This window comes from Dendropsophus ebraccatus, chromosome 1 (assembly GCF_027789765.1).
Source record: "Dendropsophus ebraccatus isolate aDenEbr1 chromosome 1, aDenEbr1.pat, whole genome shotgun sequence".
Classification (NCBI taxonomy): Eukaryota; Metazoa; Chordata; class Amphibia; order Anura; family Hylidae; genus Dendropsophus; species Dendropsophus ebraccatus.
The window spans coordinates 8,398,839-8,426,208 of NC_091454.1; the positions used below are offsets into that span (position 1 = coordinate 8,398,839).

The window sequence follows — 27,370 nt, forward strand, 5'->3', positions numbered from 1 at the left end:
TTATAGTAGTTATATTCCTGTATATATAGGAGCAGTATTATAGTAGTTATATTCCTGTATATAGGGGGCAGTATTATAGTAGTTATATTCCTGTATATAGGAGCAGTATAATAGTAGTTATATTCCTGTATATAGGGGCAGTATTATAGTAGTTATATTCCTGTATATAGGAGCAGTATTATAGTAGTTATATTCCTGTATATAGGAGGCAGTATTATAGTAGTTATATTCTTGTATATAGGTGCAGTATTATAGTAGTTATATTCTTGTATATAGGAGCAGTATTATAGTAGTTATATTCCTGTATATAGGGGCAGTATTATAGTAGTTATATCCCTGTATATAGGAGCAGTATTATAGTAGTTATATTCCTGTATATAGGAGCAGTATTATAGTAGTTATATTCCTGTATATAGGAGCAGTATTATAGTAGTTATATTCCTGTATATAGGGGGCAGTATTATAGTAGTTATATTCCTGTATATAGGAGGCAGTATTATAGTAGTATATCCCTGTATATAAGAGCAGTATTATAGTAGTTATATTCCTGTATATAGGAGCAGTATTATAGTAGTTATATCCTGTATATAGGAGCAGTATTATAGTAGTTATATTACTGTATATAGGGGCAGTATTATAGTAGTTATATTCCTGTATATAGAAGCAGTATTATAGTAGTTATATTCCTGTATATAGGAGCAGTATTATAGTAGTTATATTCCTGTATATAGGGGCAGTATTATAGTAGTTATATTCTTGTATATAGGGGCAGTATTATAGTAGTTATATTCCTGTATATAGGAGCAGTATTATAGTAGTTATATTCTTGTATATAGAAGCAGTATTATAGTAGTTATATTCCTGTATATAGGAGCAGTATTATAGTAGTTATATCCCTGTATATAGGAGCAGTATTATAGTAGTTATATTCCTGTATATAGGGGCAGTATTATAGTAGTTATATTCCTGTATATAGGAGCAGTATTATAGTAGTTATATTCCTGTATATATAGGAGCAGTATTATAGTAGTTATATTCCTGTATATAGGGGGCAGTATTATAGTAGTTATATTCCTGTATATAGGAGCAGTATAATAGTAGTTATATTCCTGTATATAGGGGCAGTATTATAGTAGTTATATTCCTGTATATAGGAGCAGTATTATAGTAGTTATATTCCTGTATATAGGAGGCAGTATTATAGTAGTTATATTCTTGTATATAGGTGCAGTATTATAGTAGTTATATTCTTGTATATAGGAGCAGTATTATAGTAGTTATATTCCTGTATATAGGGGCAGTATTATAGTAGTTATATCCCTGTATATAGGAGCAGTATTATAGTAGTTATATTCCTGTATATAGGAGCAGTATTATAGTAGTTATATTCCTGTATATAGAAGCAGTATTATAGTAGTTATATTCCTGTATATAGGAGCAGTATTATAGTAGTTATATTCCTGTATATAGGGGGCAGTATTATAGTAGTTATATTCCTGTATATAGGAGCAGTATTATAGTAGTTATATCCCTGTATATAGGGGGCAATATTATAGTAGTTATATTCCTGTATATAGGGGCAGTATTATAGTAGTTATATTCCTGTATATAGGAGCAGTATTATAGTAGTTATATTCCTGTATATAGGAGGCAGTATTATAGTAGTTATATACCTGTATATAGGGGCAGTATTATATCATTTACACAGTACGGAATTTCTGCAAAATTTAGAGCATGACACCCTGATGTGACCGCTCTGTGTGTACACACCCTTATGTGCCTCCTCCTATAATGGGAATTCCATCCTCTCCCCTGTTACCACACTTTCCCGCCTCTCCTCGCTCCCCCATACATCCTGCTGGATGTGCTGAGGCGGCAGCTCTGCGGCAATTAATGTCCATAGAAATGGCGTCGGCCAACAAAGGACTCTCATTGTGAGAAGAGAGGCGATGAGATGATATAAAGGCCATTCATCTGATCCTGGGAAAGCTGGATGGAGGCCAATATAGCCGACACTGACATACAACTTAGTAGGTCACTGGCGGGGCATACAACTTCCTTTCCAATCGTTGGAAAAGTTTGGTTTTATTGGTTCTCACCCAGCTTTTCCAGAACCTCTTTTTCAAAAAAGCAACAAGCAGAATTGCGAATGCAGCTCTGGAGTCGTTACACAATATGAAAAACAAAGTTTCTGACTTGTTTTTAAGTTGTTGCCAGTGGATTTTGCCCCTGAGGGTGCCAGGGCGTGTTGTGTAATGGGGTGCAGATGGCGGTATTGATATGCGATGGGGAGGTCTCTGGGTAAGTGATGTTGATTTATGAGACAGCCTCAGATATGTAATTGATATGGCGGGCAGGGCACGCGTGGGCGCCGCTCGCTGGCACTCCCATCAAAAAGATTTCTCTGGAATTCTGATCAGTTCCTTTCATCCCGGTCTCTGGGTTGCGGTAACTTGTACTGATCCATCTGAGGACCCCCCGGCCAGCGCCGTGCTGGCACTAGACCTGTCCACCGCCCTCCCTCTCCACGCTGCGCTCTCTCTCCTTGGCAGACACAGCTATAATTTACTAAAGAGAATATTGATGAGAATATCTGAGCGCCGGCCGGTGCCAAGTATGTGTTCTGTGCCGCTCCGGGGGTAGGAATCTGAACTCAGCCCTGTTATAGTTATGTATTCATCTTACATGATCACAGCAGCGCAGAGTGTTTCAGGAGCAAGAGACGCCATTAGTAACCAGGCCGCTCATATGATTATTACAAGTGATATGTTGGCAGATAGGAGTTTAGAATAGGACTGTAGGGAAATTGCCTGATCGGAGGAGACACAATGTTGGGTATGCAGCAGCACAGAGTATTTCAGGAATAGAGGGTGTTAAAGGGCTATATCACCCAAAAAACTGATTTATACAGATTTGTAATTTTACTTCTATAAAAAAATCTTCAGTCTCCCAGTACTTATCAGCTGCTGTATGTCCTGCAGGAAGTGGTGTATTCTTTCCAGTCTGCTGCCCCCTCTGTCCATGTCAGGAACTGTCCACAGCAGTAGAGGTTTTCTATGGGGATTTTCTGCTGCTCTGGACAGTTCCTGACATGGACAGAGGTGGCAGCAGAGAGCACTGTGTCATACACCACTTCCTGCAGGACATACAGCAGCTGATAAGTATTGGAAGACTGGAGATTTTTAAATAGAGGTAAATTACAAATCTGTATAACTTTCTGATACCAGGTGATTTGAAAGAACATGATTTTTTGCCAGAGTACCCCTTTAACCATTTCATGGACAGAACTGTATATGATGAGGCAGAAATAGAGATGAGACTAAGGGCCCGATTCCACGGGACGATTATCGTTCAGATTATCGTTAAATCGCTTGAATCTAAACGATAATTGTTCGTTTGAATAGCAGTTAACGATTAACGACCGAACGAGAAATTGTTGATCGTTTAATAAGACCTGGACCAATTTTTATCGTTGCTCGTTCACAAATCGTTCGCATTGAATAAGACGTTGTTTGGTCAATAGCGACGACAAGACGACCGCAAGAGCGATCGTAAGTAACGATTATCAATCCATGTTAATGGGTGAACGATTTCGGGTCTTTCACAATAGCGGTCGTTTGGATCGTTTATCGTTAACGATTATGCGAACGATAATCGTCCCGTGGAAAAGGGCCCTAAGTGTTAGCAGATGTCACAGCAGCACAAAGTGTTTCAGGAGGGGGGGGGAGGCCTTCGTCTGGGTATTCAGAGGCTACATTACGGTGAATGGGATTAGAAAATATTCGTCAATTACCCGGTAATACGTCGTTTTATGCGGCTCTCTATGAGCGAGACGCGGAGAATGAGAGAACGCCGGTTACTATGGCAACCGGCTGAAAAGTGAGCGAGCGGTGATTGAGGAACAAGAGGATGAGATTGTCCATGAAAGAGGCCATCACCGGGAGAGGGAGACGGCTCTATACAGACCAGTGCACTGGGAAAGCTGGGTGGCGGCCATATTGGGTTTTACCCAGCTTTCCCTAAAGCAGGGATGGAGAACCTTCCGCCCTCCAGCTGTTGCAAAACTACAATTCCCATCATGCCTGGACAGCCAAAGCGAAGCTGGAGGGCCGAAGGTTCTCCATCCCTGCTCTAAAGAGTTCTACTTTAAATGGAGTTGAGCTGCAATACCAGACGCAACCTATTAACAGGTGGGGCGCTATTCCTGTATTTCTGAACCTAAACATCCCTTGATTTCAGGGGGACAGGCCAGATAGGGGCTCCACACACCTGGATATGGGGGGTTCATCTTTCTCATGTCACCCCCCTCAGCTCACATCAATATATAAGTAAACAGCGGCGCTGCTGTGGTACCATTATGTAACCACCCCATGTCTTCTCCTCACATAATAGGACATTGCTCCCTATTAGCCCAGCGCACCCCTCTGCTGAAACCCTCTGTGCTGCTGTGGTACCATTATGTAACCACCCCATGTCTTCTCCTCACATAATAGGACATTGCTCCCTATTAGCCCAGCGCACCCCTCTGCTGAAACCCTCTGTGCTGCTGTGGTACCATTATGTAACCACCCCATGTCTCCTCCTCACATAATAGGACATTGCTCCCTATTAGCCCAGCGCACCCCTCTGCTGAAACCCTCTGTGCTGCTGCAGTTTTCTCGTTGTTTGTTGGATGTGGCGGTGGAGGATGCGCTCGCCCTCGGGCCCCGGATGAATCTTTCATGAGCTCTTTGTATTATGCAGATGGGATAAACGTGTTTCAGGAATAAAGTTTTCTCACGTGCGCGGCCCCCCTCCCCCTCCGCCCCCGGGACGCTCTCCTTCTTGATCTGTTTGTTTAGGATCCTGGAGCAGAGGATTGAATTGCAAGATGTCAGCAAAGTGAATTGGGGGTGGGGGGGGGGAGATGGATGCGGGGTGCCTCCCTGTGGTCGGGGCTCTGCTGCTCTTGGCAGGTAGAAGGATCTGTAATTTCCTACAGATGGTTCCATTTGGCGCTGGACGCGTCTGCGTTACATTGTATCGGGGCGGGACGTACAGGATTTAGGGGGGCAGGTGGTCATGTGGGGACAAAGCTCCCCACCCTCCCCTCTGTAATGCTGCATGAATCAGGAGGATTAGGATGAGCAGTGCTATAGATCCTGTGCATATGGTCCCCACCCAATAATCAGTTTGAATATATATGGCCGCCACCACAGCTTGTCACTCAGCTTTCCCAGAGCCCTGTCATATCACGATGCATCCCCTCTGTGACACTAGACAGATTTGTCATTCAGGACCCCAGGAAAGCGGTCTCCTTTGTCAGAGTTTGTTATGCATTGATGCTTCCTCTACTTGCATATTTCTGGAATTCAGGATCCAGGAAAGCTGGGTGGCCATTTATAAAGTCCCTTTTTACAACTCTTATAGTGATGTTATTCAGCCCCATTCTCTAATAGCCCACCCCACTCTGCTTAACCAGATAGATCTGTCAGTCAGGATTCTGGGAAAGCTGGGTGACCAGTCATACAGTCACCTTTATAGCTGTCATAAGCTTGTCATTCATCCCTGTTATGTAGTGGCCCATTCTCTTCTTCCATATCTCAGCTTCACTGGTTAGATGTGTCATTCAGGACTCTGGGAAAGCTGGGTGACTAGTCATACAGTCATCTTTATTGCAGTCATAAGCATGTAGAGGCCCATTCCCTTCTTCCATATCTCTGCTTCACTGGTTAGATGTGCCATTCAGGACTCTGGGAAAGCTGGGTAACCTTCCATACAGCTACCTTTGCAGCATGTCGGTCAGTTTCCCCAGGGTCCTGTCAGGCAGTCATTCATTTACTTACTTATTGCTGCTTAACTAGGAATTCAGGACTCTGGAAAAGCTGGGTGACAATCCTACTGCTTCTACAGGAGAGCTGGGTGTGGGGTGCACGATCCCATTCTTAGAGATTGATCCGTGTTTTTTTTACCATCCGCAGATTACCGTGCCGCGGTTTCCCCGCCGACCATGACGTGACGTGTGAAGGAGCCCAGAACCCTGCCGCCTCCCGTCCTCATCATGGAGCTGAAAGTATGGGTGGACGGGGTCCAGAGGATCGTCTGCGGGGTGACAGAAGCGACCACCTGCCAAGAAGTAGTCATCGCCCTGGCGCAGGCCATAGGTGAGCCTGGAGTGGGTTGGTGGGCGGTGACCATGTTTACAGATTTGTTGCTATGGGCAACAAGGCTGGTTAGTTATTGGGAAAGCTGGGTGACAGTAAAAGTGACCGCTACCCAGCTTTTCCAGACTGATAAATCTGTGTAGTCATAAAATGCAGTGTATAAGGCTCGCTTTTCAGGAGCCTAGGAAAGCTGGGTGACGCACCCAATGGATTACGGACTAATGTATAATCTGAACCTGGGACTTTTAAGGGTTAACCCAAATGCCGCAGTCTGGAGACCAGAGACGAAGCCTTCGCTTTGGATCCCGTCTTGTGTCTGGTGGAATGCGCCCAATGGCAGGAAAACCAGATGGCGGCCACATTGGAAGCGGGCGGCTGTGTGGCACCAGATGTGTTATGTCTAATAAGGTCCGGACGGGGGAGCGTTTAGTGTGTGACACCTGCAACACGTCAGCAAGTAGGGAGACTTATAAACGTAACGCAAGGGAGGACGTGGAGCAGCCAATCAGATTTCAGCTCTTATTTCTCACAGGAAAATAAAGCAGCAACCTGATTGGTCGCTATGGCAACTGCTCCACATTCGCCATAAGGAACACTACAGTATGACCAGTTTCCTCTATTTTTGGCTTTGCTGCAATATGACCCCAGCTCCGCCCCTTCGTCTGGAGGACCCATCATAATAAACCATTCTGGGAATGTAAACAGGAAAATGTCAGCCATGTTTGTTTTTAAGGTCACATGACTGTCCAGTCAAAATATATGTGCTCCAGGTTGCCAAGCAACCGACTGACTTCCTATCAGGGTGACCACCATTGGGGCACATATAGCCACTGGTACTGCAAAGGTTCCCAATTCACCCACCCGATACAGCTGCACGCTCAGCTCCATAGGGCATCCATGTTTCCAAGCAGATAGTGATCATGTATAGTATCCATAGGTAGTGGTCGGTAGTCTCTGGCTATGGCCTGGCTCAGTGACCATCTGCTGAATGCATCCCTATGGCCGCCAAGTCACAGGTCACGATTGTCAAAAAGACGCAGAAATTCAGAAACCATGTTTTCCAGGTCGCTGTCGCTTTAAATGTAGGAGGCTTGTCGGAGACTTGGCGGTAATCCCGATTAGGACGTTCTTAGGACACGCTACCTGCGGAGCTTTTACAGTGACCTCAACAATAGAGACTTTTCCACAAGCACGTGACTGCGGGTCACACCAGGAGAATGGCGTCATACGTGTAACCGTGCGGATGGACGGTCAGATCCAGGCACAACTCCCTTACTACTATTCCCACACTGTGCAGTCCATAGACCACCTAAGATGAGATATCTGTGCCGGGCCTCTCTCCAGTGTATATGTTATGGAGTGTTCCTTTAAGTCGATTGCGTAATATGACATCACAGACCTTTTAGTTTTAGTTGCAGCTCTGTTTCTCCATATTACAGGATGACATAGATGGCGGCCCGCGGAGGGGTGCGGGGGATGTGCTGTGCCTGCTCTTATAAATGTCACCTCTCTTATTACGCTTCCAACAGTCAAATTGTTCACAGATGGTTTTCTCAGCGTCTGATTCAGAACCAAAACTACGTAAAAAAAAGGGGGGGGGGGGAATCCTGCACTGACATGGAATGACGTGATCTGCTGCACTGTCCTGCACTGACATGGAATGACGTGATCTGCTGCACTGACATGGAATGACGTGATCTGCTGCACTGTTACATTGAGATGGAATGACGTGATCTGCTGCACTGTTACATTGAGATGGAATGACGTGATCTGCTGCACTGTCCTGCACTGACATGGAATGACGTGATCTGCTGCACTGTTACATTGAGATGGAATGACGTGATCTGCTGCACTGTCCGGCACAGTCATTCAGTATATTTCCAGTGTACATTGCAGATACAGTGTGAACAGACTCTTTATCTGGAGGAAATTATTGGAAATATTTTCTCTTAGTTCTGGACGTTCCTGAGTTGGTTCCTATATTTCCTATTCTTGGTTGGTGTGAAAGTTTGGGAACAGTAGTGAGAGGGTCTGCTGTGACTGCTGGGGAGGGGGTGAGAGGGTCTGCTGTGACTGCTGGGTGAGAAGGTCTGCTGGGGGAGAGGGTGAGAGGGTCTGCTGTGACTGCTGGGGGAGAGGGTGAGAGGGTCTGCTGTGACTGCTGGGGGAGAGGGTGAGAGGGTCTGCTGTGACTGCTGGGGAGGGGGTGAGAGGGTCTGCAGTGACTGCTGGGGAGGGGGTGAGAGGGTCTGCTGTGACTGCTGGGGAGGGGGTGAGAGGGTCTGCAGTGACTGCTGGGGAGGGGGTGAGAGGGTCTGCTGTGACTGCTGGGGAGGGGGTGAGAGGGTCTGCAGTGACTGCTGGGGAGGGGGTGAGAGGGTCTGCTGGGGGAGAGGGGGAGAGGGTCTGCTGTGACTGCTGGGGGAGAGGGTGAGAGGGTCTGCTGTCACTACTAGTAAAGTAGGTTAGGTGGGATACTGTGACTACTCTTGCCTCTGTTTCCTATATAGTGTACCGCAGAGTGAACTGTAAAGAAATGGTGGTCACCCAGACAGTAACATTTATGGTTGCTAGGTAACACGGACAGGACCTTTAAAGAACATATCCATACTATAAAATCTGCACTGTGATGTGTCTGTCCCTTTTAATGCAGGAAATGACTCCCTCTTTTCGCAGCACTGAGTCTGTGTACTGGGGGCCTCATTATCCCGGGCGGCCTCACCACAATTTCCTGTGTCTAATCATTAAAAAAGATGCGAGGCCTATCCTTTAAATAGAAGCCTCCCCCCCCCCATGGCACAGCTGCCTCCATTCAGGAACAGAGCGCTCGCTGGATGCGAAAAATGCAATTAATTAAGTTCCGTTCCTTTAAGGACTCGGTGAAAGGACGGATGAATCACCATTTTTCCAGCTGCATTTAGACATCACTTAGAGGGATTCTCCAGGAAATTTGTAAGCGTTTAAAGTAACAATGTTCTGTCGTGTCCCTAAAGCTGGGCGAATGGGTGTAGGCGGGGCTTCAGAATGATTGAAGTTTATAAGGACTCCTCCCCATCCTATCACTCTCCTACAGTTGCAAAACTACAACTCCCAGCATGCCCTGACAGCCTTCGGCTGTCAGGGCATGCTGGGAGTTGTAGTTTAGCAACAGTTGGCAGCCACTTTATACAATGACCCCGCCTTTCGGAAACTTTCTCTAACAAATATTCTGGGAGTGGGCCTGAACATTTCGTCCATAATTAGGGCAGGGTGACCTTTGACCTCCCTCCCTGAGATCCGTGTTTTCCTTAATTTAGCGGTCCCGGCTTCACAGGATTATTGGCGGCTAAGGGGGGGGGGGCAGGGTAGGGGGCAATTGAAGTAACATTACGCGGCCTGGAGATGGGGGAGGGGTCCAGGCTGAGGTTGGGAAGGCCACCCCCCAACCCTCCATTATAATCCCCGTTCTCAGGTCAAGCATAAGGACCTTTCAAATAGTAATTACATAACAGAAGTTGTTCTCTTAAAGGGGATTTCTTTTTCTCTTAAAGGTTTTTTTTTTGTTAATAAAACATTTTGCTGTTTGATGCAAATATTTTTCTAGAAACCAAAAATTATATTTACCATATATATTTGGGTCCTTAAAGGGGGTGTACCAGTGACTAAACTAAAATTGAACTAATAAAAGAACATACTGTATAAATGTGGCTTTTCATGCTTCCCTGTTGCTCTTGTTGCAAGATATCTGCCTTATTGTCTTTATTGTCCCACTTCCTGTCTAGTATATATCCTGTAAAGTACTTCCTGTTCCTGCTGTACACTCAAGCTGGGAATTCAACCAACGCTATCACCTTCTCACTACACCTTATTGACTAGAACCCTACCAGCTACATCCACAAGAGCCTCTCACGTATTGGGGAGTGAGTGAGAGCGCTATGTGAGTTCCCAGCTAGAGTGTAGAGCAGGAACAGGAAGTCAGTTACAATAGACTAAGTGGGGCAAAGAAGACAACAGAGTAGTTTGTGTCAGAAGCAAAAGGTTACAGAACGAAAGTAAAATAACTTTATTAGTATATGTTCATTTATTAAACAGTTGAAAAAATATTTTATAGTTTAAAAAAAAATCCCTTTAAGGGGAGTACCTCAAGATTACTTTCAGTTATAACTTCCCTATCAAAGCTGAGATGGAGGATGTAATTATATTCCCAAAGTGCCAGAAGTAATAAAGCTCCGCCTCTTTCTTCTTAAAATGAAACTACTTCCTGTTTGTCTCAGGACCGCAGGAAGTGTTTAGCATGACCTCTCTTAAAGGGGTTTTCTCCTAAAATCCATCTCTCTCTCATTGGGTTTGTTCATTTTAGTAGCCACATTTCCAATTAGAAAGTGGTTGCCTTTAAGGGGAGGCTCACAAAAGACCTTTAAAACACGGCCTCTAACGTTTCGATAAAATGGGAGATCATATAGGAGGAGACAAACGGCCTCTAGGGACGTACACTATATGATGCGCTAAATTCAACCCGAGGTGAACTTCCCCTTTAATTCCCCAGCAGTACAAGGGCCTAGAAGATGCCAGTATCTCCCACATGCAATATGCTCCGTCTGAGATCTGACATCCGCCCGCCGCGTGTTCACACATCTTTGGCGCCGCAGCCTCGGTGACTTGGCTGCCAACAGTATTTGTGTTTAACAAGCGGCAAGTATTGGAGCGGCGCCTTTATTTTGCCGAACTGTAACAAATGTTGTGTAAATCTGTCTTCCCGTTTCCTTCAATTTCTGTACAATTTTGGATTTTTTAAAGTTTTTTTTTTTTTTTTAAAGTAACATTCAGTTATTTCATTATATATTATGAGGATAGACCGGGGCTGCGTAGTGTCATGTGAGCGAGATCTGACGATCATAAATCACCCGTGACTGATGGACTGTGCAGGTAGAACTGTGATCCTACAGCGCCATCTACTGGGAGGATTTGCAATATATATTTTTTTTTAATTGCACTGATTTCCAGCCATTGCAGGTTGTCTGGCCAGGGATTGATCGGGGTCCCATTAAGATTTCTGTGACTGATAGACGTCCTCTCCTAAAGCTGTCTATACCCATTATTGGCCAAACATGGCGATTCGAGCAGGAACGGGAAACCCTCATGAGCATGTTAGATTTAATCACACCTGATCCTTTTGTACTCAGGGGAGATAATCTGCCACTAGAGGTGTCTGGCAGTGGCTTACTCCCCTTTGCCCTTATAGACACGCCTATGTACATGTACATGTCTATAAGGAGGTCAGGGGTCGTGTTGCGCAGACTTTTTGAACTCTTCACGTTCGACCCTATCACTTGGCATTTGACCTGCGCTGTCTAGAGAAGTTGGATGCCATCCTAGGGCTGCCATGGATACAGCCATAAGCCATAGGCTGTATCCATGTTTTCCTAGCAGCCCTAAGATTTAGAACATAGGTTTTCCAGGACTCCCTAGGGCGGCATCCAACTTCTTTAGACGCCGGTAGTCAAATTCTGATAGATTAGGTTCGGAAAACTTTGCCGAACCAGAATGGCTCAGCAGATCTGCTCAACACTAGTTCCTGTCGGCCAATGTCTACCTAAAGCATATAACCAGCTTTAGAGCTGTTTGGTCACATGTTTGACAACAGGATGGAGTTACACTGTAGTCTGTTTCCAAGGGCAACCAGAAAATTTAGAAACTTTTAAATATTACCTTCACTGCCTGATTTAAGAGACATTATTTAATGTTGTGGACTATGGCCCACTGTTTGGCCCCTTGGTCACTTGCCTATCTATATATATTGATGGTATTGATAAGCTGACCCCTTTTTTTCTCTGTATTTTGCAGGCCGCACAGGAAGATACACATTGATAGAGAAATGGAGAGACTCGGAGAGGCACTTGGCTCCTCACGAGAACCCGGTGATCTCTCTGAACAAGTGGGGACAGTATGCCAGCGACGTGCAGCTAATCCTGAGGCGCACCGGGCCGTCTCTTAGCGAACGTCCTACGTCAGACAGCATCGCCCATGTGCCCGAGAGGAACTTGTACAGGCAGAGCCTGCCCCCTCTGGCCAAACTGAGGCCGCAAAACGATAAGTCCATAAAGAGACGCGAACCAAAGAGGAAATCATTGACTTTTACCGGTGGAGCCAAAGGACTTATGGACATTTTTGGTAAAGGCAAAGAGTCTGAATTTAAGCAGAAGGTTCTCAATAACTGCAGGACAACGGGCGAGGACTTAAAGAAGCTCGTCCACTTACAGTCCGAGAAGCTCCTGACCCTCGAGAAGCAGCTGGACTCCAGCGATGCCGAGACGCGATACTGGGAGCAGAAGTACAAGTCCGGCTTGGAGGACGAAATCGAGAAGTGGGAGCAGAAGATCAAACGCAACGACGTGGAGATCGGGGAAGAGGAATTCTGGGAGAACGAGTTTCAGATCGAGGTGGAGAATGAGAAACAGCTGAAGGAACAACTCCAGGAGATGACCCAGCGCATGCTGCAGTGTGATCACCAACTGAAGGACTACCAGAGCCAAATCCAGAGGATCGAGAGCGGCATCGAGGCCGAGAGGTTACAGGCGGCTGTGCAGGAGACGCAGATCAATGAAGAAATCATCAGGGGCAAGATCGAGAAGATCAAAGGAGACCTGGAGATCCAGGGGCAGGAGAGCATACGGCTGGAGAACGGCGCCAAGGCTGTAGATCGGTCTTTGGGACAAGCTGCTAAGAGGTTATTGGTGAGTCGTGGGCATAGAACCAATATGGCGCAGTCACAGCTCTCTCACCGTTTAGGGTTCACAGATCCTATACAGAGCTATGTGTCTCCCTTTGTAGTCTGGTCCTCCAGTCTTGTGGTGCTCTCTCCAATCTGCTCCCTCCTCCTCTGTCTACGTAGCTTATAAAGAAGAGCGAGAGATAGAATTGAGTAACGTGACTGCAGGTTGAGACTACAGCCAGGATTTTGTGAATACAGCTCCCATGCAGAGCTATGTGTCTCTATGGTTACAGACTACAAAAAACAGAGTAGTAAAATACTACTTTTATACCTATAATATCCCTCACCTTTTGATAGCCTTCTATGAAAACAATGAGTAGGGTTAAAGGGAATATAGAATCAGCGGTTCAGGGAAGAAAAAGAGTGCTGCACCTCACACCTATGGCTGATACTAGTACCTCTCGGCTGCATAAAAAACATCAGAATTCTGTATGTGAATTGATCAAGCCACACTGCCTCATGTACCTCGTGCCGGTATCTGATACACATGGGTCCCTACACTAAGTCCACACTATGCAGGTCAGCGACTACCACCCCCGCAGGCGTGCACAGTCAGGGAAGGGAGACAATGGAACGGCCCTGCAACCCCCATGCCACAGGACCAGACCAGACAAAATTGCCACACCAGAACCTGGCCAGCACCGCCGGCAGAGGAAGCTGCCCCCAAACAGCACAAGTCTGGATAAGGTATTGCACTCACCATAGCTATCAAAGACAGAATGGGACAGACAGGAGGGATAAAACCATGAGCACTCAGGTGTCTCCTGCTAATTGCGGTCATGTGGGTCTCACCAGGAGGAGTGCAAAACACAGAGAAAAGAGAGAAACAAAATACGGTTCAGGGAAGAAAAAGAGTGCTGCACCTCACACCTATGGCTGATACTAGTACCTCTCGGCTGCATAAAAAACATCAGAATTCTGTATGTGAATTGATCAAGCCATACTGCCTCATGTACCGCGTGCAGGTATCTGATACACATGGGTCCCTACACTAAGTCCACACTGTGCCGGTCAGCTTGTTTGTAGTCTGCTACCATGGTAACCATGCATCTACGGTATAGATTTATCTTGAGACTGCTCCTTTGCTATTAAAGGGTTTTCAGATAAACCTTTTTATGGCATTATCACTTGTGTCCGTCCCTGAAGCCCTCACCCGTAACCTGGAGGGGTTGTGTAGACCAGACACTGGGTAGAGTTGTAGCTATGCTTAAATGGGAGGTATAAAAAACACCGATCAGCTTGGTTGGGAGAGCTAATGGCATACTATATAGAAATATAATAGCATAACATAACACTTATCTGACTCCCATCATGCCCCAGGAGTTCATGTTCTCTTAAGCATGGGAGGAGCTTTTTCTTGATTGTCGCCGCCCCTGAGTAATTTACTATGTGAAATAACTAAAGGAATGGGGGGGGGGATGTGACAACTGCTCTGAGCACTTTTCTAGCTTGCAAAAAAAAGTATAAAAAATCGCCTTGAAGAGTCAAAATTCTTAATTTTTCTCCTTTTTCTTCAGGAGCGAGAGCAGGAACTGGAACAGCTGACCAAAGAACTCCGCCAAGTCAATCTCCAACAGTTCATCCAGCAGACCGGCACTAAGGTTACGGTGCTGCCCGCAGAGCCCAGCGAAACTGAATTCCCACCGCCGGAAAAAGGTACGCTCGCTTCCGGATCACGGTCATTTTTGGTAATATTCAATACTGGCTTCAGCACCAAAAACACTAAGGCGGTTGTCACACAGCTTTAGGGTGGCCAAATTTTACCGGCAGCCAAAGCCAGACTATTATTACTATAGAACACTAATAAACCAAATTGATGAAACGAGTGCAGTACCGATAATGGCCAGTAGGTGCCACTATGAAATGAATTTAGTTTTATTCATTGTTTTCACTCCTGTTTCTGTCTTGCTCAGAGCCAGCATTCCAGTCCGGATCTCTAAAGCGGCCAGTGACTTCTAGACAACTTCCAAGCAACCTACGGATCCTCCAGAACGCCTTGTCGTCAGGTTTCAACCCCGAGGGCATCTACGTATAACTATCGGCTGCGGACATTTCTTACATTTCCTGCTTACGTTGAGGAGTAGCGAGTTCTCCTCATCGTTCGCTTTCAGGCTTCAGAAGTCTCGAAACATATCCCCCACCCCCGCTCCAGGAGCCATCATCTTCAACAAGCAATATGGCATTGCTGACGTGTTCACCCGAGGTCGACACTTTTTATCCTTTTTGGATACTGTTTTTGGAGTATTATTTCATAGGGATGAAAGACTGTCTGGAAACGGAAGGGTCATACGTGATATATCTATATTTTTCCATCGGCTTTTGTATCTCATACCAATGATAAGAGCGTATTGTATTTGTTATCTATTTTATGTCCAGTATTTCATTGTACTTTATTTTGTTTTTCTGCTCAATCATTAACCGGATCAGTGTTACTATGAAGCACCATGAAACTTTTTTCTTGGACTTTCTCAGTAGGGATCACAGTATTATAAATCCTAAAGGGCACACAGTATTTTAGGGACGTGGCGGTCTATCAGATTTATCTGGACTTCCCAGCGTTCAGGTAGACAGTATTCTAATAATCCAGACAAGTAGGTGCCAGATTATTGGACTTTTGCTGCATATGGAAGTTTGATGACCCAAATGGGCTTCTTTTCTAGGTAGAATCATGTCCGACACTTCCAAGCCATTCCATATTGTGAGGGCCGGTCCAGAGGTTTAACTCAAGCACTCTAGTGCCAGACTGGGCCCCTCCTCTTTTTGGTAAGCCCCACCCCTTTAAAGGGAGTTATCCAGGGTTAGCCACTTTCTACCAGAAACAGCGCCACTCTTATCCTCAGTTTCTGTTTGGTAATCACTAAAGTGAATGGAGCGGAATTGTAATACCACACACAACCTGAGGTCCGGGTGGCGCTCTTTTTCTAATCCTGAATAACCAACATATCACATTCCCGAGGATGATAATAAAGAATATACAGCACAATTCCTTTCATTTGGCATCGATATGATTGGACCAATCCAGATAATTAGACGGCCATAGAAAATCCACCTTTTAGATCATAATATGATAGTGGAGATTGAGATTCCAGATTATCGGGATTTCCCGATAAAGCGAACACTCCTTATTCTATTTATTCCTACCATTCACTATAGAATGTAGTTCTATACATTCACATGTATTTTTTATTTTTTTTGCCAAATAGCTGACAATCTGCGTGCACCTTTCCGGATACGCTATAGGTTCGAAGCGTATCGCTAATGACAACCAGCGGCGATCGTATCCGGGGAGGGAGAATCTAGTTTAATGGCATGCAAGAATTAGAAGGGCGCCATAGCTTTATAAGGTCGGAGCGCAGACACGTTTTTTGTACATGTATTTTTACCACGTTTTTTCACATTTATAACAAAATGGAGGATGTTTGTATTCTACATTCCTATCGCTTTGCACCACATGGGGGAGATGAGCAATTCAAAATGGCTGCCTTTAAGCATGTTACAGTGCAGGACTAAAGCATGAGAGCTGCTGGTTACTTGTATGGATGGTCAGTTTTATATAGTTTTTTATTTATTTTCTCTCCGAGCCCGCATTAAAAGGTTGTCTGTTTCGTAATGAGACTTAAAGGGGTTTTCCAGGATTTTATATAGATGGGATCAAGGGGTTCTGCAATCCCTTCACTGCCATACTGCACTCCTATGCGCTAAAGGGGCGGGGTTTATGTATATCTCGGCCATTTAACCTTTTAGGGGGTGGGGCTTAAGGCAATTTTTGTAATTTTTGAGCTATTCCAAGGATATTTCTGGAAAATCCCTTTAAATTGGTGGCATTAGAGGGGTGTACCAGTCACAATCTTTTATTACAGATTCAACAGATAGGTAATAGATAGGGTGTCTGACTGTGGGACCCCCACCAATCTCTACATTAGGAGCCTTCTGTACACCCAATAACCATAGTGTTTAATTGGAGCAATGGGCATGCTCAGTTGCTGTTGGACTGAGCATGCTCATTGCTGCAATCATGGTTGCGTTGTCGGGGGGTACCCAAGGCCCCTAATGTAGAGATTGGAGGGGGTCCAACATTCACAGCCGGGTGATAAGTGGGGGTCCCCATCAGTCACAATGGCTGTAATGTGACTCTACAAACAGAGTCACATGTAGACTAGGCCTCATCTATCAGGGCAATGGTTGCCGTGTGGCCCATAGCAACCAGTCAAATTGCAGCTTTCATTTCTCTAGTGATAATAAAAGCTGATTCCTGATTGGTTGCTATGGGCAACAAGGCCCAGTGTGAGCATCCAGATGGGGAAAACTGAGACTTGTAGTTCGCCAATATTTCTTCTTTCTGTCTCTGACTGACAAGCCCGGATCTTCCTTTGTCATTTAGAAAACCCAAATCTGAACAAAGCCAAATGAGCGGATGAGGCCGCACGTTGTGACTTTACCCCAAACCCAGAGTATTAGCCAACCTTACGGGAAGCCTATGAGGCACATTACGTAGTGAGTGTAAATGGACGTGCGAGAGTTACTGCGCGGATTACGGCAATAATAATAATAAGACGGCATCAGGCCAACAATCTGTCATTTTTTTTTAATACAACCGATGAACCCGGAGTAATGGGCGGCACATATATACATGGACGGCAGCCATGACGCCATTGATATGACCACTCCCCACATTTAGGCCAGTGAACAAAATGGCTGCCGCCGCTATATACGGTGTCCGGGCACTATGTGAAGGAAATGTAATATGAATAGTGAATGGACTTTTGTGCTTTCTGATTGGATGATGCTATATGCAGTAGATATATATATATATAATAGTTGACCGCGACTTCGCACCTGCTCAGAAACTGTGAATGAACTTTAAGCTCTGCTTTGCTTCAAGGCAAACCCTGTATTATATGTAATTATCTATTTTCTGTTACCAATATTATCTATTTTCTGATTTTATCCACATATTGTTAAATATTGCTACGAAATGCTGAAAAAAAACAACAAAAAAAAGACAAAAATCATGGAATTGTTGCATACAATATATTCCCGCACACATTGGGAACTCCGTCTCCTGTCTTTCTTATATCTCGGATTCATTAGGGGTTCTGGGATGTGACTGGGTATACTGTCCAGAGATAAAGGGGGGACTGAGAGTCCCCGACTAATGGAGTACTTCTTAGGGAAGCTAAAAGGGTTCTCCACCGGATTACATACTGTCTCCCTGCTGTGACCTCTGGCGATCACCTGTCCTCTATATAGAACCTAGCAGTAAGTGTTGAATTTTCCTGCAGCTCCTCCGCAGGAGAAATTGAGTATTACACTTGGTCAATATCAGTAAGTAGTTTGCATAGTCCTCCAGAGAGAGGTGGTCTCAGTAAGTAGTGATGAGCGAATTTGCTGAACCTGAATGCTCGGCGTTTCTCTTCTGGAGAAGTTGGATGCCGCTCTAGAGAGTAGAGATGAGCCATCTGTGTTTTCCTGGCATCCAACTTCTCCAGCCACCAGGATTTAATTGCTGAGCATTTGGGTTTGGCCGAACTCAAACGTTCGGCAAGACCGCTCATCAGTAACCAATCTCCACCCCAAGGACAAGCAAGAATCCTGATTAACCCCCACCTATATAACCGATTTAAAGGGGTACTACCATCTGACTCAGTCGCCCCTAGCAACCAATCAGATTCTACCTTTCATTCCTCACAGACTTTGGAAAATGAAAGGTGGAATCTGATTGGTTGCTAGGGGCAACTGGGTGAGTTTCACTTTACACCATGTTTGATAAATCTCCCCCATTGTGTGAACACAGCCTTATCTGCCTCTAGGGGGAGCAGTTCTAGATACATGTTGATTCCTGTCTCAGTGACCTCCGTGACATGGCAGGACCTTGAGGAGACTCCCTCTTAGTTGTCGCCATCACGTCCCACCTCTCATGCCGCGACTACAAGAAGAAGTCATCAGATCATACGGACCCTGCAGGACTATGGAAGGGCATTTGGCCCTAAAGAGACGGCTGACTGGTTGTTACATAATGGGCCACATTGTGCCGCCTGTCTAGTGGAGATGGGGCCCGGGTAATGAGGCCGTTAGAAGATTCACGGACATTAGTCGCCGGATGACTAGTCACAGATCGTAATTGTTCTGGACAGATGAAGTTCCCACGCGGCTTGCAGTCCCATTCACATGTAAAGGGGCACTCCAGAATTGCTTCATGTTTTCAGTGCACTTTTACACTACATGCAGCACAATTACTTTTTATCACATAAGAACATGGACATTTCTCATTCATGAGTATTGACACGTTTTTCTTTCCAAATCAACCAGTGTCAGAAAGTTATACAGATTTGTAATTTACTTCTATTTAAAAATCTTCAGTCTTCCAGTACTTATCAGCTGCTGTATGTCCTGCAGGAAGTGGTGTACGACACATTTCTCTCTGCTGCCACCTCTGTCCATGTCAGGAACTGTCAGCAGGAAAGGTTTTCTATGGGGATTTGCTGCTGCTCTGGACAGTTCCTGACATGGACAGAGGTGGCAGCAGAGAGCACTGTGTCAGCCTGGAAAGTATACACCACTTCCTGCAGGACATACAGCAGCTGATAAGTACTGGAAGACTGGAGATGTTTAAATAGATGTATATTACACATCTGTATAACTTTCTAACACCAGTTGATTTGAGATTTGTGCAGATTTGCAATATTAATCAGTATCAACTTCTTCAGTTCCTTTTATAGACAACTCTTTTAAAGGGGTAGTGCGGTGCTACACATTTCTTCACTAAATAACACTCATTACAAAGTTACACAACTTTGTAATGTGTGTTATTTAAGTGAATGGCCCCCTTCCCCCGTGTTCCCCTCCCCCTGGGAAGTGTGGTGCATTATACTCACCGAATTACTGTCGACCCCCGACCAACATCTTGGGACAATGATGTAATCTTCAGGAGGCCGGCCGGACCGCTCCAGTTGTATATCTTTGTAATGTGTGTTATTTTGTGAATAAATGTGTAGCACTGCACTACCCCTTTAAGTATACAGCTGTTTTATAGTTCCTTGAGAAAGCTGGGTGACAACCAATATGGCCGCCATTTGTGAATCCACAGGGAGCCTACTGACTTCTGAATGGCAACTTTTTTTTTTCTATGCAATAATAGAGAAGCGGAGGATTCAACAAAGTACAGTACATTCCACCGGACGATTATCGTTCAGATTATCGTTAAATCGTTCGAATCTAAACGATAATCGTTCGGTTGAAATGCAGTTAACGATTAACGACCGAACGAGAAATCGTTGATCGTTTAATAAGACCTGGACCTATTTTTATTGTTGCTCGTTCTCAAATCGTTCGCAGACGTCGTTCGCAGTAGTGACAAACGCAATAGCGCCGACAAGACGACCGCAAGAACGATCGTAAGTAACGATTGTCGTTCCATGTAAATGGGTGAACGATTTCAGGTCTTTCGCAATAGCGTTCGTTTGGATCGTTTATCGTTAACGATTATGCCAACGATAATCGTCCCGTGGAAAAGGGCCCTAAGAAAGCTGCGTTCCATCCCCCATGGGGGCTACAGTAGTTGCCATATTGATTCTGACAAAGATTTTCTAGAAATGGAAATAAAAATTTGTAGTTAAATGTTTTTTAACTAAAATAATTGAGAGTGACTCATCTATTAACCATTACTGTAATATATAATAATGATGATGATGATAATTTATAAAGTCACATAGAAGGGAGAATAAAAAAAAAACACTGTAATACTGACAATTCAGTGTTCTGCCACAAGGTGGCGCATGTAACATAGTTTATTAATGTAATGTCACTGGTTGGCCAGCAGAGGGCACAAGAACCACACAGATTGCAATGTTCAGAGGGCAACTCTCCCAGATGGTGCTGAGATCCTACCTGTTGCTGTCCCTGCACTGGCGAGAGGCTGGAATATGTCCCAGGGTGAGGATCCCGGCTATGATTTATTACAAATGACCCCCAAACACGATACAAGATCTCTCAGAACCAATCCGGAGCGAGTAACTCCAGCGCGCATGTATGTCTCCACACATAAAACTCTCTTCCTTTTAGATGGTTTCATTATTTCATAATATTAATATTTCTAGGTCTAGATTAGTAAAAGGTTACATTTTACGTTCCCTGGTGGTCTAGAGTAATGAAAGGTTACATTGTACGTTCCCTGGTGGTCTAGAGTAATCTAAGGTTACATTGTATGTTCCCTGGTGGTCCGGAGTCCTGAAAGGTTACATTGTACGTTCCCTGGTAGTCCAGAGTCCTAAAAGGTTACATTGTACGTTCCCTGGTGGTCTAGAGTAATGAAAGGTTACATTGTACGTTCCCTGGTGGTCTAGAGTAATGAAAGGTTACATTGTACGTTCCCTGGTGGTCTTGGGTAGTCATAGGTTACATTGTATGTTGCCTGGTGGTCTGGGGTAGTCCTAGGCTTTACTGTAAATTCCCTGGTGGTCTGAGGTAATAAAAAAAGTTTCATTGTACATTCTCTAGTGGTCTAGGTTAATGAGAGGTTACATATGTGTATTCCCTGGTGGTCTAGAGTAATGAAAGGTTACATTGTACGTTCCCTGGTGGTCTAGGGTAGTGAACGGATGCATTGGAAATTCCCTGGTGGTCTGAGGTAATGGTGAAGCAGTTATTTTATATTCGTTCTGGCCCTGAACTAATTCTGAATAATTCAGGGTTAATCTAGGAGCAGCCGCTATGTAGCCCCCATACTGGGGATCAGGAAAGGATGGATGGGACAGTGGCCCTGGCTGTCTGAGGTCAGCGAGATGGGGGGCGCTCCTGGACCCCACACCGTTCGCCTCTATTGTTCCACTTTTATAGAGCGCCCCCTGCAGTCCTGGACTTATTGTTTCATTGAGGGTCTGCAGGAGAGAACAACATCCCAGCGCCGAGTACATGACCCCCAGCATATGTGCGGCTGCCGACGGGCTATGTTTAGGTGCAATGACAGGTATGTCTGATTGATGTCCGTGCGGCCCCCACTGCCTGAGGTGACATTTAGGAGACACGAAAAATCAGCCTGGGTCACGGATGGGGAGTGCGCAACCTGACTTCACCCTCAGCCAAAAATAGCCGGATCAGCGCAAGGATCTGCAGAGGCCGATAGGGTAACCGTATAGTGTCCATTACAGATGTCAGAGGAGACCGGAGCGATATCCCAACCTCATCCGTAATACAGATATCTGCTATATACATTCAGTGATATAGTAGTTATATCCCTGTATATAGGAGCAGTATTATAGTAGTTATATCCCTGTATATAGGAGCAGTATTATAGTAGTTATATTCCTGTATATAGGGAGCAGTATTATAGTAGTTATATCCCTGTATATAGGAGCAGTATTATAGTAGTTATATTCCTGTATATAGGAGCAGTATTATAGTAGTTATATTCCTGTATATAGGAGCAGTGTTATAGTAGTTATATTCCTGTATATAGGAGCAGTATTATAGTAGTTATATTCCTGTATATAGGAGCAGTATTATAGTAGTTATATCCCTGTATATAGGAGCAGTATTATAGTAGTTATATCCCTGTATATAGGAGCAGTATTATAGTAGGTATATTCCTGTATATAGGAGCAGTATTATAGTAGTTATATTCCTGTATATAGGGGGCTGTATTATAGTAGTATATTCCTGTATATAGGAGCAGTATAATAGTAGTTATATTCCTGTATATAGGAGCAGTATTATAGTAGTTATATCCCTGTATATAGGAGCAGTATTATAGTAGTTATATCCCTGTATATAGGAGCAGTATTATAGTAGGTATATTCCTGTATATAGGAGCAGTATTATAGTAGTTATATTCCTGTATATAGGGGGCTGTATTATAGTAGTATATTCCTGTATATAGGAGCAGTATAATAGTAGTTATATTCTTGTATATTAGGGGAAGTATTATAGTAGTTATATTCCTGTATATAGGGGGCAGTATTATAGTAGTTATATTCCTGTATATAGGGGCAGTATTATAGTAGTTATATTCCTGTATATAGGAGCAGTATTATAGTAGTTATATCCCTGTATATAGGAGCAGTATTATAGTAGGTATATTCCTGTATATAGGAGCAGTATTATAGTAGTTATATTCCTGTATATAGGGGGCTGTATTATAGTAGTATATTCCTGTATATAGGAGCAGTATTATAGTAGTATATTCCTGTATATAGGAGCAGTATTATAGTAGTTATATCCCTGTATATAGGAGCAGTATTATAGTAGTTATATTCTTGTATATAGGAGCAGTATTATAGTAGTTATATTCCTGTATATAGGAACAGTATTATAGTAGTTATATTCCTGTATATAGGAGCAGTATTATAGTAGGTATATTCCTGTATATAGGAGCAGTATTATAGTAGTATATCCCTGTATATAGGAGCAGTATTATAGTAGTTATATTCCTGTATATAGGAGCAGTATTATAGTAGTTATATTCCTGTATATAGGGGGGCAGTATTATAGTAATATATCCCTGTATATAGGAGCAGTATTATAGTAGTTATATCCCTGTATATAGGAGCAGTATTATAGTAGTTATATTCCTGTATATAGGAGGTAGTATTATAGTAGTTATATTCCTGTATATAGGAGCAGTATTATAGTAGTTATATTCCTGTATATAGGAGCAGTATTATAGTAGTTATATTCCTGTATATAGGGGGGCAGTATTATAGTAATATATCCCTGTATATAGGAGCAGTATTATAGTAGTTATATCCCTGTATATAGGAGCAGTATTATAGTAGTTATATTCCTGTATATAGGAGGTAGTATTATAGTAGTTATATTCCTGCACCATCTGTAGACTCTTTCGCTGACCATGTGACTCAGGATTTTTATTCACAGAGATATATGTCCGGTCTAGATATATATAACATATTATAATGACTTCCCTTCAGCACCAGGACACCAGATTAATCTCAGCAGTTCTTGTATTTGATATCATCCGTCTCTCCCTTCCCATCATGGTGGTGACTACCTGTACATTCAGGGTGACAATCCCCTCCTGACATGTGTCACATCTATCAGTCCTTAGAGGTGATCTCACATGTCAGCTGTCCACCTATCCAGTGACATGGCCGTCCTGTCACACTCCTTGTGTGTCTATATTATCACCATGTCTGACTCCTGTCTATTCCCCAAACTACATATTTAACACCCCTGCTTCATTCTGATGTGACCCCATAATTCTCAGGGCCATATTAACTCTCTACAGTAAAGTGTCAGATCAAAGCGTGTATAATCTGCCGGAGATCTGGGTATAATCCCATGGTAATTGCTTCACTCCAGGGGGTCGGGAGCCTCCAGCATGTTACATGGGATTATTTTTGGATAGGGGTATATTCCTGCATCTTGTGATAAGCGCTCACGTGGGCCGTCACTCCACAGGAACGTAGCTGACCTCCCACTCCAGATTAATGTGTGACCTGCTGTCTGCCACCCTGTAATGATCGCTTCATCGTCTCTCACGGTACTTTGTCATGCTTCTACTTGTCCAGCAAGAAAAGCAATTATATCATTCAGCTACTCTGGTCACCATAAAAAAGATTATATATAGAATAAATAAGTGCTTATATCTACTATAATACTGCTCCTATATACAAGAATATACTACTATAATACTGCTCCTATATACAGGAATATAACTACTATAATACTGCTCCTATATACAGGAATATAACTACTATAATACTGCTCCTATATACAAGGATATAACTACTATAATACTGCTCCTATATACAGGAATATAACTACTATAATACTGCTCCTATATACAGGAATATATCTACTATAATACTATTCCTATATACAGGAATATAACTACTATAATACTGCTCCCTATATACAAGAATATACTACTATAATACTGCTCCCTATATACAGGAATATAACTACTATAATACTGCTCCCTATATACAGGAATATACCTACTATAATACTGCTCCTATATACAGGAATATAACTACTATAATACTGCTCCTATATACAAGGATATAACTACTATAATACTGCTCCTATATACAGGAATATAACTACTATAATACTGCTCCTATATACAGGAATATAACTACTATAATACTGCTCCTATATACAGGAATATATCTACTATAATACTGTCCCTATGTACAAGAATATAACTACTATAATACTGCTCCCTATATACAAGAATATACTACTATAATACTGCTCCCTATATACAGGAATATACCTACTATAATACTGCTCCTATATACAGGAATATAACTACTATAATACTGCTCCCTATATACAGGAATATACTACTATAATACTGCTCCTATATACAATACATCCTATATGCTCTGGCGGTAGATATTACTCTCTGGGTGGCGGTGCTGCCTGCAGTCAGGTTGGTCTCGGAGCTGAGGACGTGATTCAGGATATCCGTGTAACAATAAAAACATTTCATGGCCAGATATAGAACAGTGAGGTTACCGCCTGCAGACGTTCCCCGCTTCCTTACAGGTCATGAAGTTTTCCAACATTCTTCTTAGTATAAAAACTTTTATTAAGATGTTTTGTTTTTTTAATAGCTATGAAAAAAACCCACAAAACATAATTTAGCAAAATGTGGCCTCATCTTGACAGGTAGACAATGCTCTGTGAGCTATATCTCTTATAGAGCATCAGACTGGGGTCCGGAGGTTTCTCCAGGGTGGATATCACTGTAACAGACCCTCAGCTCTTGGAGATATCAGATTTGTAGAACTTACAACCCTTTTTCACTAACAGGAAGTAGAGATATAAGCTCCGCCCCCCTGACTCCTTAATGTTTAGGTACTTCCTGTATCTCTTGAGCCCTGGTGGTAAGGCAGAGGGTCATGTGACCAATACCTGATCTGTAAGTCTTGGGGGGGGGGGGGGGAACCTCTGTCCCATTTGACTCGTTCACATGAAATATTTTTAGATGAAACTTTTTACATTCCTGTGTTTCTCTCCGTCTGGGATCTTCCCGCCGCCGTCTCTTCTTCTCCCCAAGGTTGTTACGGTATTATAGCAGGTTCCGTATCATTAGGAATAAAAGGACGTTTATCCGTCTCGGCGGCGGCGGCAGCGCTAATCCGGACTCATCGCTGATAATCCACCGGCTGAAACCTGTAATTTTACATGATGGAAAATAGAAACGGGGAGATTGATTTAACCCTACGGGGGCCGGCGGGGACCAAGAAACCCTGATTGTGCTTATAAAATAGATGAGTATCCCTTTAAGTAAAGGGGACAGCGGGGACCCCCCACCAATCCTGAGAATGAGGTTATAGGAGATAGGGACTATAGGGACTCTCATGCCCCGATGTCACATGGTACAAGAGATCTGATGATGGAAGATGTATGAGCTCTATCCTAATTATTAGGACTCATCCATGGAGCTGGCCCAGCGGGGACCGTTGCCTCGGCAACCACATCTCCATGATGAAAAAGTTTCTGCCATCTTTGACTTGTCCCACTGTGGGTCTCAGGAGGGTCCCCAGCCACAGACTCCTGCACCCACCACCTTCATAGTCCTTGTGGCCCCAGGTTCTCCCATCACAGCTTGGGGATAGCTGCGTACAGGACTGACACAACCAGGACTACTACTCAGGCCTAACTTCCCAGGACAAGGCCTGCAGGACAACCAACTCCTACTGCAGCCTCCCCCGGCCCACCAGAACTAAGGATTCCCCTCAGACCCACAGCTCACTCCCTTACAGGATACCCATAGCAGATAACCTACCCCACCCCAGTGGACTCCCCAGAGCGGCTACTCACAGGCTGATCATATACTCGGCCTACATCACCATGTGCATCTGCCAGTTAGAGCCTAAATGCCTGTACCTGTATCTTCTCTGGTAGCCGGGACCATAGGAGGCCTTCATACCTACCGCCAACAACATCAACCCAACATGGCGGCACTATGCTAGATAGATAGATAGATAGATAGATAGATAGATAGATAGATAGATAGATAGGAGATAGAGAGATAGAGAGATAGAGAGATAGATAGATAGATAGGGGATAGATAGATAGATAGATAGGAGATAGATAGATAGATAGGGGATAGATAGATAGATAGATAGGAGATAGATAGATAGATAGATAGATAGATAGGAGATAGAGAGATAGAGAGATAGATAGATAGATAGATAGGAGATAGATAGATAGATAGATAGATAGATAGATAGAAGATAGATAGATAGATAGATAGATAGATAGATAGATAGATAGGAGATAGATAGATAGATAGATAGATAGATAGATAGGAGATAGATAGATAGATAGATAGATAGATAGATAGATAGGAGATAGGAGATAGATAGATAGATAGATAGATAGATAGATAGATAGATAGATAGATAGATAGGAGATAGATAGATAGATAGATAGATAGATAGGAGATAGATAGATAGATAGATAGATAGATAGATAGATAGATAGGAGATAGATAGATAGGAGATAG

General features: G+C 43.7%; 1 protein-coding gene across 2 annotated transcripts in view; it reads left to right on the forward strand.

The window, feature by feature from the left end:
• The window catches only part of RASSF8 (Ras association domain family member 8), a 48,302-nt gene extending 30,364 nt beyond the window's left edge, over nt 1-17,938 (forward strand). For both annotated transcript variants that reach the window (XM_069966166.1, XM_069966157.1), the window contains 4 exons: nt 5,961-6,143; nt 11,967-12,856; nt 14,412-14,550; nt 14,808-17,938. In XM_069966166.1, coding sequence (XP_069822267.1) covers nt 6,041-6,143; nt 11,967-12,856; nt 14,412-14,550; nt 14,808-14,929 — 1,254 coding nt within the window. In that variant the 5' untranslated portion in view covers nt 5,961-6,040 and the 3' untranslated portion in view covers nt 14,930-17,938. The remainder of the gene's footprint in view (nt 1-5,960; nt 6,144-11,966; nt 12,857-14,411; nt 14,551-14,807) is intronic.
• The last annotated feature ends 9,432 nt before the right edge of the window (nt 17,939-27,370 follow it).